At 36.2% G+C, this 14,732-nt stretch overlaps 1 protein-coding gene across 4 annotated transcripts in view; it reads left to right on the top strand.

The window, feature by feature from the left end:
* Positions 1–14,732, top strand: part of LOC144202694 (contactin-4-like) — a 99,919-nt gene that overhangs the window by 47,492 nt on the left and 37,695 nt on the right. For all 4 annotated transcript variants that reach the window (XM_077725585.1, XM_077725582.1, XM_077725583.1 and 1 more), the window contains 4 exons: positions 1,435–1,567; positions 2,831–3,006; positions 7,630–7,725; positions 13,825–14,028. In XM_077725585.1, coding sequence (XP_077581711.1) covers positions 1,435–1,567; positions 2,831–3,006; positions 7,630–7,725; positions 13,825–14,028 — 609 coding nt within the window. The remainder of the gene's footprint in view (positions 1–1,434; positions 1,568–2,830; positions 3,007–7,629; positions 7,726–13,824; positions 14,029–14,732) is intronic.

Raw genomic sequence — 14,732 nt, 5'->3', positions numbered from 1 at the left:
ATTGAAGAGCATGTCTCGACATCTTATTGTGCACTCACCTGTTCTTCCTCAAGAGAAGCAATTATATTGAGGAGAGTAGGGGGTTGGAGACATCCCCAGATGGCCTTCCAGTCAAGCCCTGCCTAATTGGTGGTATTAGGCATTCAGAGCAGGTTGAACAGGAAGGTCTCTTCTCATGCGTTTTTCACTGGCCCTACATCTTTGTTTTGGTTTGTCAACATTTCATGTTTATATTAATATATATTTATTCATGTTTTTCTGGGGAGAAAATCTGTCAAAACGATCTTGTTGTGTGAGGGCCTAAGCTGGTCACGCTAAGACATAAGTGGATGGTGTATGAAATTTAAAGCTTATGTCTCTACTATCCATCCACCCAGGATGGATAGCATGTTGTTTTTTTTATTCTTTTTCCAAATAACAACAGCACAGTTGCCCCATATTCTTTAATATTTTAAACATATTCTCTCGTTATTAATTATCCCTTGTCTAACTTCATATCCATTGTATTGCTACTGCTTATTCTAGCGGAGACATTGCTATTGTTGTATTGTATACCAAGGGCAAACACACGTGCTGAGATCTACATGTTGTTTTGTGCCTCCACATTGCATCAGAATTGTTGCATCATATGGCCTCAGACTTGTATACCTGTTTTTCACTCACCTGGGGAATATTTATGATAGGGAGAAAACAGCAGGAGGATCTTCACATGTAATGTAATTAGAGGATAATGGAACAATGAATTGTAATGATCAGCTATTGGTACAGTTTGTTTGTACATATATATGTGTGTGTGTGTGTGTGTGTGTGTGTGTGTGTGTGTGTGTGTACATTAACACAAATAAATAAATTTACTGCAATGCATGAAAATTAAATTAAATGCAAGAATCCCAAGCTTTTGAAGTGAAACAAATAATGATCAAAGCTTTTTGTTTGCTCACAGTTTTCACCATGTTTTGTGGGGGATACTATATATCCTCCATGGTGTTAACCTGTTAGTTTGAGCTGATTCTGTGCCTCTCCGAGGACTATGCAAATTAGCAATGTTTTTACAGTAAGGAAAAAAATAATCAGCCTGTCGCAAGTGTAGGTGGTCCATTGGGAAACATGGTCAAGGTACCTGTATGTGTGTGTGTCTCTGTGAGGAGGCGTTGGCTGTGCTGTGACCTACTTTCTACCATGAGAATCTTGCAGGAGAATACATGTTGAAAGACCCACTTGTGTGAGTAGATGAATATATCCTGTAACATCTATTCAGACAACTGGAGCAAAGCTTAGGTCAACTTCAAACTTGAAATCCTGTAAAGTATAACTTTGTAGTAACTAGGACATCATGTATTTTCAATTATTATAAATCGGCTTGTGATTGCTTGTGTCACAAATGTTTACATTCATAACATAAGATGTTTACATGTGTCTAATGTGTTCATCCAGAGAGAAGTCTCCTGCAGAGTCCGGTATTCACCAAACAGCCTGGTAGCATTGTGTACCCTGTTGAATCTATGGAAAAGAATAGAGAGGTGGTATTCAGCTGTGAAGCTGAGGCAAGCCCGCATCCTGTCTATCGGTGAGTGGGTTGGCTACTGGGTTGTTAAATGTTTTAAGTATGTATTGGATTGAATTGATTGCATTGGATGTAAACTTTACGTGGCCACAAGTATTCAACAATTTATTGTCAAGGTTGCTGTCTAAGTTTGTTACAATGTTTTACACAGCTATAACATTGATAGCAAGCATTAAACTATTTTTGTCAGATTTTGAGAAAAAGTACATTGAAAAGTTTGTACTATGCTCCTTTAGAAGCTGCACTTTAATTCAGACAGTGACATGATGAACACTAATTACAATAGGTAACAAATATATATTTTTTCAATCTATAAGTACATCTAGATTACCATGTATAACTAGGAGATTTGCAAAGAAGACATAAGTGATTAATTGTTGTTCTAATGAATGAAGTAAATACATTTTTGTAAATGAAAAAGAAAGTAGAATTGTCTGTTTTCAGAGTCAATATTTGTCATCTTTCTTTCTTTTTTTTGTTGGATTAATTCAAATGAAGGCATCGGCCTTCATAAAACAAATAGCCGACCTAACATTTAAAGCCTCATAAGCCAGATGGTGTAGTATTTATGCCACTGTGTACACGGTCTGTTACATGATTGCACAAAGCATGTGCCTTAAAGTAGAGCTGCTGTTGCCGTCTGCCTGCCAGCATAAATAACTGTAAAAGTTATCAAATATTGTGGACAAAACTAGTTGACATATGCATAATATGCTGTCATGCAAGAACCAAGTAAATGATTATTTGAACTGATTGGGGTTCAGGTTGATTAAAACCCCTGGAAGACAAGAATCCCAATGAATGATCTTAAAATAGGGTGGATGCAAAATGTCAAAACTATTGCATTTTTTTTCGCAATTAGGAAAGGAAAGGAACTTCTTCATTTAATATTAGTGTTTCTCTTGAAATGTAATTCACATTTTCCCTCAATATAGATGTTTCTTTAAAAATGTAGGAGCTCAGTGCTAATTTATTTGACAATATCTTGCAATTTAGAGTTCATTATATTCATTGATGATCATCACTAATGAGAAAAATCATCCCAACGAGCGGGAGTGAAGTAGGAGGCATGTGTTTTAATTGCTGAATACTTATTTTATTTCTCCATTTAAATAAAATGAACATTTTCCAATTGTGAATAATTGGATCCGTTAGTTCATGGATGCTTAGATTTAAGACACGAGGGGGGATGAATTCTGAAGATTTTTGTTGATCTATTTCATGAATATTCATCATTGATGTGTGTTTTTCATTTTATAATTTTAGATGGAAACTTAATGGGACAGAAATCAGTCCCAAATCTGGATCTCACTACAGTTTATCTGGAGGCAACCTAAGAATCAGTCATCTGAACAAAGACCAAGATGCTGGGACATACCAGTGCCTCGCCTCCAATGCTTTTGGGACCATTGTTAGCCGAGAGGCTAGTCTAACATTTGCATGTAAGTATTTATTTAGATGCTCATAATTTCTGAGCACTACTGAACAACAACATTCATTTTTATATATTGTTCATCAATTCACAGGATGTGGAAACATAGCTTTAAACATTTATTGCACAGTTATTGTCAGAATACCAATTATTGGTCCCTACATTCTATATACATGGATTAGTATAATTTAAAGTTACTATAGCAAAAGTAGTATTCTCTTACACATCATTTTCAGACTGAAATTTCTTGCTGGAATTAACTTGCTGATGTGGCAGTCTTGTTTGGACTTGGCAATGTATCAACCAGCAGATAAAAATCTATTCAAATATCGACAATTGATGATAAATATATAGTACTGGTTTAGAACGTGGAACTGCTTTAATGCTCAGACTTATTTATGCACTATCAGTCTCTTATTATATGACAAATGATATCTCAAAATATCCCCCTATAGCTATAACTGGAATATGTCAATCTGTAGTAGTCTGTTGGAATGAGTGTCAATGACAGATAATAAATCACATGACGAGTCTTGACAAAAATGACAGGGCCCCTACTTAATATTCCTCAAGCAAGAATAATTCAATAAATGTCCTCTGTATGTTCCAATTATTGGACAAGCATAAATGATGACGGTAACTGCAAGTGAATGGTAGTCAGATTAGATTAGATTACTTTGCCCATTTGACAAGGCCACTAATATTTCTCTATCCATATTTGGAATTTATAATTAACGCACTCTTTTTTGATTTTGGTAATTGGCATACACAGTTAAGGTATGGCAGTTCCGTTAATTGTTGCCTTTAGATGGACTCTTGAAGTACATGTATGGGTCTATGTCATTTGTCTTTCCTAATACTCTTGGTGTAGTCCATGAACTCCAGTGCATGACTGCAGGAAGAACATTCAAGCCGATACTATAAAGGGCAACCGCTGAAACTATGACCATGCCATGTGATCCTTTTAAACTATGTATGTTTAAGAGAACAAAAAGCAAAATCACTCATTCATGGATATGAGAGTATTTTGTTCTTATTGGGAAGCAGTAAAATACAGCCGAGCATGTTTTCTGTCTAAAGAAATTATAATACAGAAGCTGTGAAATACAGCCCAGCATGCTTTCTCTTCGAGGAAAGAGAAAGAGATTAAAATACCTTCATCACCTGTCCTGATACTTTCCATCAGATATGGTGACCTTTAATTTAGATTCTTCTTTCAATTGAAAATTGCAAAGATGTTAAATAATTTATTGTCGTATTCCTGCTGCATACAATGAATATTTTATATAAAAACGAAATTGTGTTTTCTAATTTAGGATAAATATCTCATTGTCCTAATGAGCTATGTTACACTTAGACTTGAATTAACAAGTCTGTTATTTGCTTCATTGGATTTGATTCGAAAACTTGACAGTGTTTTGTATGTCTGACAAAACAGGCATGCAATTTTTAGCATACTGTACATGATCTCCTAAATTGAGAAGTTACATTGAGTATGATTTGTGCATTCAAAAGAGTGCTTTAGAAGAACATGCTCTGCCTGCTAAAATTGTAATTATTTTCTGAGTACGAGGCAATTGGTTTAATTAGACATCAGAGTGGCTCTTATCTTGCCGCTGGTGACTAATTGTTCTAAAAGGCGATATTGGCGTTAAGTCAGTGGATTTCACAGGAAATTGTTTAATTTAAACCAATATGTTTTGTTAAGTGAGTCTCAAACGATTTAAACCCATATGTTTAAATAACTGTATGATACAGATGTATTTTGCATAACTACCTACTGTTAAAATCAGCTAAACCCAACATGGGGGGAAAATTCTCATTACCAGATGGTGAGAAATTACACTGCTGTCCAAATACTTCATGAGGGCTTAATGGAGCAGGATTCTGTGTAAACTTATTTTTCTTAAGAAAAAAAAAAACAACATTAGTCCACAATGCCTTCAAGGTTATTCTTTGAAATTGGCCAGGTTCCAAATTGTTTGCCTACTTCTCTCTGTCACAAACTTTTGATGGATGATGCTACTCACAAGGGTTGTGGCTGTCCACCTCCTGAGGCTCGGATAACTGATGGGCGCTTCAACTCAATAGTTGTTGCCCTTGATTAGTATGTCAATTGATTCAAGGCACTGCTTATGTACAGTGGTATACCAATAATTCATGCAAATGCAACGTTCCATGGTTACAAAATATATGTTAGAAAGTATTGTCTAATGGGCGCCCAATTCAGAATTTCTAAGAGGCATTTTCAATGCTCCATTTCTTTTATGAAGCATTTTCTGCTACAAATAAATGTGAGATGGACTCTATATCACTAAAGTTTTACTACAAATGAGGGTTTAACTCGTATTAAGGGGAGGTTAGTGGGTTGCGGGCCTATTTTAGCTGGGCTCACACAGATAGTGAAGATTACAAGGGTTCTAGAGTTTATCACGGTTCTGAAATAAGACATTGTAAGGTTACAGATGGCATAACACTTTCAAATGGCTAACAACAAATGTTACCACTGTTACTCTTTAATAGTTTTTTTAAAATGTTTTATAATTATTCATGGTTCATGATGTTTTTCATACATATTCGTTCATTCGTTTTTACCAACAACTTATTCTTAATACAAATATTTAGTTAGCAAAAGGCTACCTCCCAAATTAAGGTGTGTTTTCATCTCACCATTAAATAAATCAATTGAATGGGATGCGGTAATTTAGTGCAATTGGGTTGTTGGTCTTCGTCTCTCTAGATCAGGTGTGGTCGAGAGCCCCTATCCGGTCTGTTTTCCATATCTCCCTCCACCAACACACCAAATCAAATAATTTGTATCTGTATCAAGCTTCTGGACAGATTGCTGATGAGTTGATCATTTGATTCAGATGTGGTAGAGGAGTGAGATATGGAAAACAGACTGGAAAGGGGCTCTCGAGGACCGGACTTGGCCACCCCTGCTCTAGATGAATACTGTAAAGCTTTGATGTCTGCCAAAACCACCCCAAATACAATTTTCTGAGGAAATTCAGTACCTTAGATGTCGCTCTGCTTGTATGCTTTGTTTTGGGAAGCTTTTATCTAACCTTCTATCAGACCTTCAGATGAAAGTAAATGTTGCAAAAACCCAAAAAGTGTGCTCTTGTCTGGTCATAAAAATGTGCAGCACTTTAAGCTTTTGTTTGAATGAGATTTGCCTTGTGTATTTTGGAAGAAACTGAGGGGGGAAATGGTGTGCCAAAACATTGAAGGAACTTTAAATCAAATAAAATGGAAACATGCGGATTGAATACACTGAATACCATGCTCTGAAAATGGTGAAAATGTAAGTTACACTATTTTTGAATGAGGAATAATATGCTTTGAACAGCATAGTATTTCTTTCCAAAAAGCTTTAGTCAAGACAATAAAATTATTTTCACCTATTTCCTATACTGTCTGTAATTTGAATTTATTCCTGTACTAGCACAGATTTTTATCTATGACCATAAAAGGAATAATATGCATATGTGGATAGACACTGCCACTTGATCCCAAAGGTCTAAATCTGATATCTTGAATTTATGGCTCTCTTAATCGAATTTAAGACAGTAGTAAAGATCATTATCTGACACGTGTAGGTTAATTAGCGATTGATAGTAGATGAAACTGACTCGCCTCAGCTTCTTATAAAGCATGTCCATCACCTAATCTGACCTACGTTAGTAAGTACATGGAGGTATGGTGAATAAATTAACCGAATTTGACTTTGAACTGAATAAATCATCAATCTAATGCAAAAATGTCTGAAGCAGAATTAAAAAATTCTGCCGAGCGAACAATACTACACAAGCAGGTTAGACCCCAAAATTGTCATCAGTCAATCATTGGGCAAATGTAAGCAAACAACTGTTCAAAGTGACACTTTTGCCTCTTTAATTTAGTCTTCAATTAGCACATTTTTTAAATGTGAGAGGAAGCCACCACACCCACACAAAAATAAACAAGTCAATTAACACATTTTTAGAATTTGGGAGGAAGCCACCACATCCACAAAAAAACAAGTAGGGGGATGACAAGCACACACCACTAATTTCTGAGGTAACTACATATGTTAACTACTAATATTATTTTATTTTTCCCACTCAATGTCTCTTGAGCTTGCAATTATGTTATAAATTAGTACTACATTTTCTGGATCACATGCAAAAACCTATCCAACTGGCCTAATTGAGTGTGACTTAGAAAACCAGAGGGACTACATTAAGGCTTCAGAATTTGATGAACACCAACGTATTTGGTTCTCATTATGTGGCAAATCAAATGGTGTGGGAGCAAAGTAGGTGTGTTCTGGCCGTGCTCAGACTAAGAAGTGGAAAAAAATAGGGAGTAGAAAAGAATAGTGTTTATAGCCATAAAGGAGTTAACCTTCACAAAACACGATAAAAGATAATGTTATGACACTTATAAAAACAATACAAGTAATTGCTGCAGTCACCATTTGGATCCAGTACTACCATATGTGCAGTGGTCTTACAGATAATGTACTGATGAGCATGAGAATATTTTTTACCTCCGATCGAAAAATAAAATATTTTTTCTTCACATTTGAACATTTTCTCTGGGTAGAATACTGTGGTTTTGATTGTTTTTTTTTTTTAATGTTTTTCAGACCTTGAAAATTTCAAGACTCACCGAAGAAGTTCTGTTTCAGTCCGAGAAGGTCAAGGAGTGGTTCTCTTATGTGGCCCACCACCACATTCTGGAGGTAAAAAACAACAATAATAATACTTGTTTAAAACAATGTAACACAAATCCAAATGTGGGTGATAGTATCAAAATGATCAGAGTTTTGTTTTTAATTTAATTAGTATGCTACAATGAATCTAAATTGCCAATTTGACATTCTTCCGTCTGTACCCTCACCTACCTTTTAATCAGATCACATTTGTTGCAGATTTACAACTCCACACACATACCCATAGACACATACAGACACAAATTGCTATTAATTTGTATGTATGTGTTTGTGTGTGTGTGTTTTTTTAAAATATTGTGCTGTTTAAATCAATTGCATTGGTTTTGCCAGCAGCCTCAGCAATATTTTAGGCACACTTCTACCACCTACCATAGTGTTCAGTAAAATCCCCTTGATGGATTATGGAATAAAATCAATAACGCACATACCTCTATATCTATTCAGTGAATTAATAGTTCCCCATCAGTATCAATCTCAGTGGAACTGCCATATATTTTTAAAGGGACAGGTTTCCATTGTGCCACTGGGTTTCCAGTGAGTGCACATTTTTACTGCTAATAAGTTAGTGATGTGCAGTCAGCTGAACACTAAAACAAAGTTCACTGACACAAACCACCCACTATATCCAGATTCCAATTGCAATCTGAACAACTATGATGTTCAGTTGTTGAATACTCACTGGTGTTTTCAAGCTATTGTTTCTTATGGTTCAAAGTTGACAGTTTTGCTTGTTTATTTATAATTTTATGATATTTATAATCTTACAATAAATGTAGGCCACCATTTTGTCCTAGATGGTAACCTGGTGCTCATGAACAGTATAGTTAGTGTTTGTTACCCAAATGTAGCTTATAACACGATGACGCCAAAAATGATGACAATAATGAAGCAATGACAGCCAGTATGCTGAGCAATGCACACTTCATTTTTGAGGAACTCATTGCATTTTAATCACGTGCCGTACACTAGAGGCAAATTTAAGGAAAACCTCTGCACATCCCTATTCAGTACCATATGTTTTCAGTCTTTTGAATAGTGGAGCAGGCCCAAGGCTCTGGTGGGTTTCCACCTGCCAGGAGGGGGTCTCTAAGGACACATCATGCATTGCAGACAGCTGTACTCTAGATGGAGAATATGCCCCTCCATGCAGAAAGATATGTTTGGACAGAAGAAGGACAAGAAGACAAAAAAAAATGAATGAGGCTGTTGACAGTTTGGGACCAATTTTAAGGGTTTTTTTCCAACATCACCCTCAAATTAGCCATACTTGCATACTTCCAATGTTGCGATGGATTGAGTTTGGTGATAAAAGTCAGATGACATTAAAAGGTAAATCTGTCAAGTGCCCGCTGCTCTACATTCATGTTGTAGCTACTGTGCTTACTTTTAAATCATGTTTTTGCTCAGGTTTTCCTTACCAAAAATTGTTTAATCTGATTATCATATGACACATTTTTGTAATCTCCCTTAATCCCTTTTTGAGTCATACCCCATGCTTGACTGGATGTAAGACTATCGCATCACTGTCACTTCATTGCTACCACTCTCTTGGAGGCTTTTCTCCAAAATGTGTTAAGTTTTGACATCATACAGCATACTGTATTTGCCATCGTGACAATCAGCCAGCAATATGACAGCACCATGAAATGGGATATGCAGAATTTCTAGGGAGTGACACTCAAAGTTGATTAGAGTTTCTAATCATGTATGAAAGGGCCACAGCGGAGTTGGAGTAGAGCACACACACATTTCCCTGCGGAGACATGCGAGTGACAGCCCTTCTAAATCTCCCTCTAAGCTTCTTTCAAGTTTACAGTACACATTGGTGCCATTATTGCCTTTGGAGTTTCTGCAAGTGCATACTTATGGGAAAACATACTTGGAAAAGATGTGGCACTTCTTAATATTCTCCACTGCTCCCCTAAAAGAGGCCATTCCAGTTTCAGTTTTGGCTATTTGGCTGTAATACTGTACAGACATCTGGATCGTGATTGCTAGACTTCAATCTCATGTTATTTCATGTAATTTCCTTAGGCTTTCTGTGCTTCTATAGATAGAAAAAAAATCACAAATACTTTAGGGCCAGTGGGAATTTCATCCCAGAAGAAAAGCACTGACACCTGTTGGAAAAGTCTGAAGATATAAATTTTCACTATAATGAACACTTGAAATATTTAAATGCATTTTCCAAATGTCAGCTGCAGTAGCATTTTTCTTTTAGATTCCAATATTGGCGAAGTGATGAAGATACTTGAATATAAAAGTTTTTGATGAATTGGTAATAGGTTCCTATTTCAGTTGCATTGAATATAGTTGTCCATTTTAACCATACAATTACAATGATGTTGAAATTCGGATGCAGAGTGCTAAATTATTGTGTTTTGTAGTCGAAAGTGGTCAATGAGTGGTTAGAGTATTGGCCTCACAGTCCAGGGGTTGGCGGTTCTATCGCAGGTTCCTACCTTCCTGTGTGGAGTTTGCATGTTCTTCCCAAGCTTTTGTGGGTTTTGTCTGGGTATCTGTTTCCTCCCACATCACAAAAACATGCATACTAGGCTGTTTGAACACAATTGTTCGATAAATGGTAGGAGAAATCATAGTACATATTTTATAGAAATCAGGTTTTGAATTCATTGTGCAGTTATTTTTAATGTTGTGTGCCTGGTGCATATAGTTGTGCAGTCTGTCCCCCCGGCTGTCACAGTGGATCATTGGCAACAAAGTGTGAGTCTATCTGGCTCAGTCTCTTTCGAGGGCATTAACGGTGCTGGGAATGTGACTTTACTTTGACTTTCATTGAGGATGTGATGCTTTTGACCTCTTTTTTAATAATGCTTCAAACCTTTGAGGAGCACTCAAGACTGAAATCACTTTCCTCATGAATGTTGTCTCTATTCTTGCTCTACCTGGGGCTTTATAAACATAGTACATGTGCACCCTGTCCTGTCCTGTAAAGGAAGCAGTAGACCAGAGTAGTCTGAGGGCCTGGAGCAGACATGATAATGTGCAGTTACACAATAAACCCTACTGCAAAGTAAGTTAAATATATTGGCTTATCCTTTTTTACTAATCAGATATTTTCTATAGCGGTTACCTCACTGATTTTATCATTCTGTTTATGAAGGCATTGTCTGCCAAAATATGAGTTGTGTGCTTGTTGGACTGTTGTGGCATGTTTGCAAATAATAATATTAATATTACAAACCTATTGTTTGAAGGACTACTAGAAGGACTACAAACGAGATCTGATGAGAACTTAAATATGTATTTTCTGTGGATAAGGGTATTTCCAACATGTCAAATGTTCTTTTAGGTGTAGATTTAGTGCGGATGGTTTAAAAGGAGGCAATGAGTTGAAAGTGTCAGAACTGTACTTAAGCCTCCTGCTATAAATAACAGTGTGAGGTAAACTTTGAGTCCATCTTTTATTGGGCTCTATTTTGTAAAGCCTCTTAAGTTCATCATAATCATCATACGAACAGATTTTAATCACCTAGAGTATGTTTTGAACTATGTTAAGGACATACTACTTCCCGACTGCTTAGAGAACTTCATGGAGTACTCATCAAATCTCTTATTCTCTCTGAGTAGTGCATCGTGAATATTTTCACCGTACTTATAGCTACCTAAGAGTCTGGAATTGAAAAATATGGTAGTTCCATGCTTTCAAGTCTTTTTTTTTTGAACTGTGATAAATCAGTGGGAGGTACTCTGAGAGGGAGATATTTGATTGCCCATCTTGTTCATGCCTTGAATATTCAGAAAGGCCTCTCTTTTGAAGTTGGTCCTTAAGAGATAGAATACTTTTTTTTTCTTGGGGACATCTGTAAAGCGATCTTAAAGGACCCATCAAAGAGCTTAGAAGACCAAATAATTATCTGCCCATGAGGCTTCAATGAGCTTCAATGCATTTTAAATAACATATATTATTGTACATAGAATGGGTACAGTATATTAGCACTCTACCTTTCAAATGCCACGCTTCTGTAATAAAAGAAATAAAAATGACAATTAGATAATTTCAAATATTATATTCAGTGCAAACACAACATGTTTAATTTCTCCCAAAATAAAATAAAATAAAAACAATCAATTGCTAATGCTGCTAATGGTTGTTGATATTTAATCTTATTTTTTTAGGAGCCAGAATTTTTTAGAATTTGTTGTCATTTTCTTTCAAGAATTGCCTGTGAACTATTTTAAAAAGCGGTCTCAAACAACTTGAAAAATCCATGTGTTTTATTTGCAACCATCCCTTGCATCTCTTGGGTTCCTGCTATGCCATGTATTCATTTGGGAGCAAGGACAGGTGCAACCATAGGCCAACATGCTTATGAGAAAAACACCTACGCACAATATTATCCTGCCTTCAAGTGTGTTTCATCCCAGGGGACATTTACTTCATCATCACTCGCTGTTGTTCTCCTCATGCACATCAGCCAAACCAAAATCTCTAGACACAAATGATAAGGATCAACTGCTTACATTGCCTCCTGTTCAATGGTCACACCCTTTTCCTGCCTGAGGTATTGCATCATGCTGTAATAAATGGCCCATCTAATGGGAGATGACAAAGTAAAGGGGTAGCTACCTGACTTCTTAGTGTAATTGCCTTTCCACTAAAGCATAGAGGTTTTAAAAAAAAAAAAAGACATCGCTGTTGACTTCACATCCGGAACAATTGTGCGGCAGCAGATTGCATGTCAATGCAAATGTTTGACGATTTCCAAAGGCAAAACAGCAGCCCAATTAAACAAAACTTAATTTAAAATATATTTGAGATTTATTGTAATATTGAACCCTAACCCTTAACCCATCACTACCAGATCTTCTAAATATCACCTGGGGAACTAATGGTGCTAAAAACTTCATCAAGTTAATATAATCTGATTATTTTTCAAGCTGAAGCAGTCAAGCATAATGCGCTGAGCATTCATTAGATGTTGAATAGAGAGTGGCAGATGTGTGAGGGAACTATAAATGAAATTTGTGGAAACCATGAAACCTTCAAGGGTAGTTATCCTTAAGAAATTCATGTTCAAATTTAACTGAAAATACTTATTTGTGATATATACCCAAACACAAAATTGTATCAGGAATTATTGCTTTTGCTGTAGCGTGGGGATGGTAAATGAGCTTCACTAGAATAGCACATTATGCAGAATGTTTTATAATGTTGCATGTGTGCAGGGGCTCACAACATCTTTGAAAATTTAAAACATCTTTTTCTTTGGTAAACTTTCATTTCATTTCATTTTTGCTGTTTTCATGGCTTGTTAAACATAATAAATTCTTATTTTTAAGAAATTGTGCTTGGCTTCTGACAGTCATACAAACTGTGTGCCTGGAGAATGGTGCAGAGCCTTCATTAATGTCACACAAACTGGGGTTCTTTTACATTAATGTGGCATTTTTGTGTGCTAGAGAACCAAAGTGGTGTTGTTTCCAGGGAGACTGTTATGATAGCTAAAGAGCATATGATGTCAGTGATTCACAAACTTTTGGATGAAAATTAATCCCAGTGATAGTGAAAATACTGAACACTGAAAGACAGAAATAATAGATTACCTGCGCAAGGGATGCGGTTGTAAGAGTGAAACTGACGCCAGAAACAGACACAATAGAGAACAACTAAATCTTCAGTGTGTCATGATAATGACTTTTAATAAGATCAAATGAATGATTACGTCACTGCAATTATAAAGGCGCACCACAATTTAGCTTCTTTAAAATTTGATTATGAATATATCAATAAAACTCAAGTTTTTGATTACTTGTTTTCTTCTAACATCTTCAGATGAAATGTCTTTTTTTTAATGAACAGGATTTTTCCAAATCAATGGCAATGAAAATGTGGAAAAACTAGAGAGGAAGTTTAAATTAGCTGATTTCCTGTTGGGTTTGAAGTATGGAATCAAGAGACTTTTCTGTCGGTCTTAGCGAGTTACACATGCCTTATGTTTTAGATTAATCACATACTTTTACCTGAAAGGCTACCTTTTTGTGAACATTTTCCTTTCGAGTATTAAATGGATTTCACTTTTTATGTTGTATTTTGACTATGCATTCTTTTCATTATTTAATAAAAAAAATTCTTCTTACCAACAGATCTGGAATTCTCCTGGATTTTTAATGAGTACCCAACATTTGTGAAGCAGGATACTCGTCGCTTCATCTCGCAGGAGACTGGGAACTTGTACATTGCTAAAGTAGAGCCCTCAGATGTCGGAAACTACACTTGTGTCATTACCCATCCTGTCACAAAAGCTCGTTTCCAGGGCCCACTCACCCCACTCGTCCTTCGTAATGATGGTAAGATGTGTTGGCTTTTAATGATTCTTACAGCCATGATACAACACAAAAATGTATGCATGCATCAAGCCTTTATGTCTCCAAACACTCGTCCTGCATGTTTTCCCCAGGCCCATGTGGGATTTCTCCGGGTACTCCGGTTTACTCCCTTATCCCAAAAACATGCAGTCTAGGCTGGTTGAACACTGAATTACAAGTGGTTATGTTGGGTATGTTGTCAGCAGTGACATACTGGACCTAATAGGAAATATAATTAGCTGACAAGAGGGAATGGATGGATAGACTCATTGAACATGCTGTAACCTGCTGTCATATGATGACACAACCACACAATGCACATCTGATGAGTTCCTCAGGTTAAACTTTTATGAAAGAGGAAATAAAGTGATGGTTTTACAGCAAATTTTTGTTTACTTATTCCCATTGCTCAATCCACTATCTTAATGAGGATATATTCAGGTCAGAAATGCCACATAAGTAGTTGTCGGTCGGACACTAACGAGCACTATGTATTGACTGTAAATTATTCCAGTTCAAATGTTAGAAGTTCATAACTGAGGTTGAGGGAAGAGCGAAGAAAAAATCATTAAGAAAACTGAGTACAAGTGATATCTAGTATATAGTTTGTTGTACAAAGTTTCTGACTGTGAGAAGCTAGTATTCGAGTACTTCCATGATTTCACACAGTGTGCTTGTGCTGACTT

This window comes from Stigmatopora nigra, chromosome 10, assembly GCF_051989575.1.
Source record: "Stigmatopora nigra isolate UIUO_SnigA chromosome 10, RoL_Snig_1.1, whole genome shotgun sequence".
NCBI lineage: Eukaryota > Metazoa > Chordata > Actinopteri > Syngnathiformes > Syngnathidae > Stigmatopora > Stigmatopora nigra.
The sequence above is the reverse complement of the archived record's forward strand: the minus strand, read 5'-3'. Positions and strand labels throughout refer to the sequence as shown.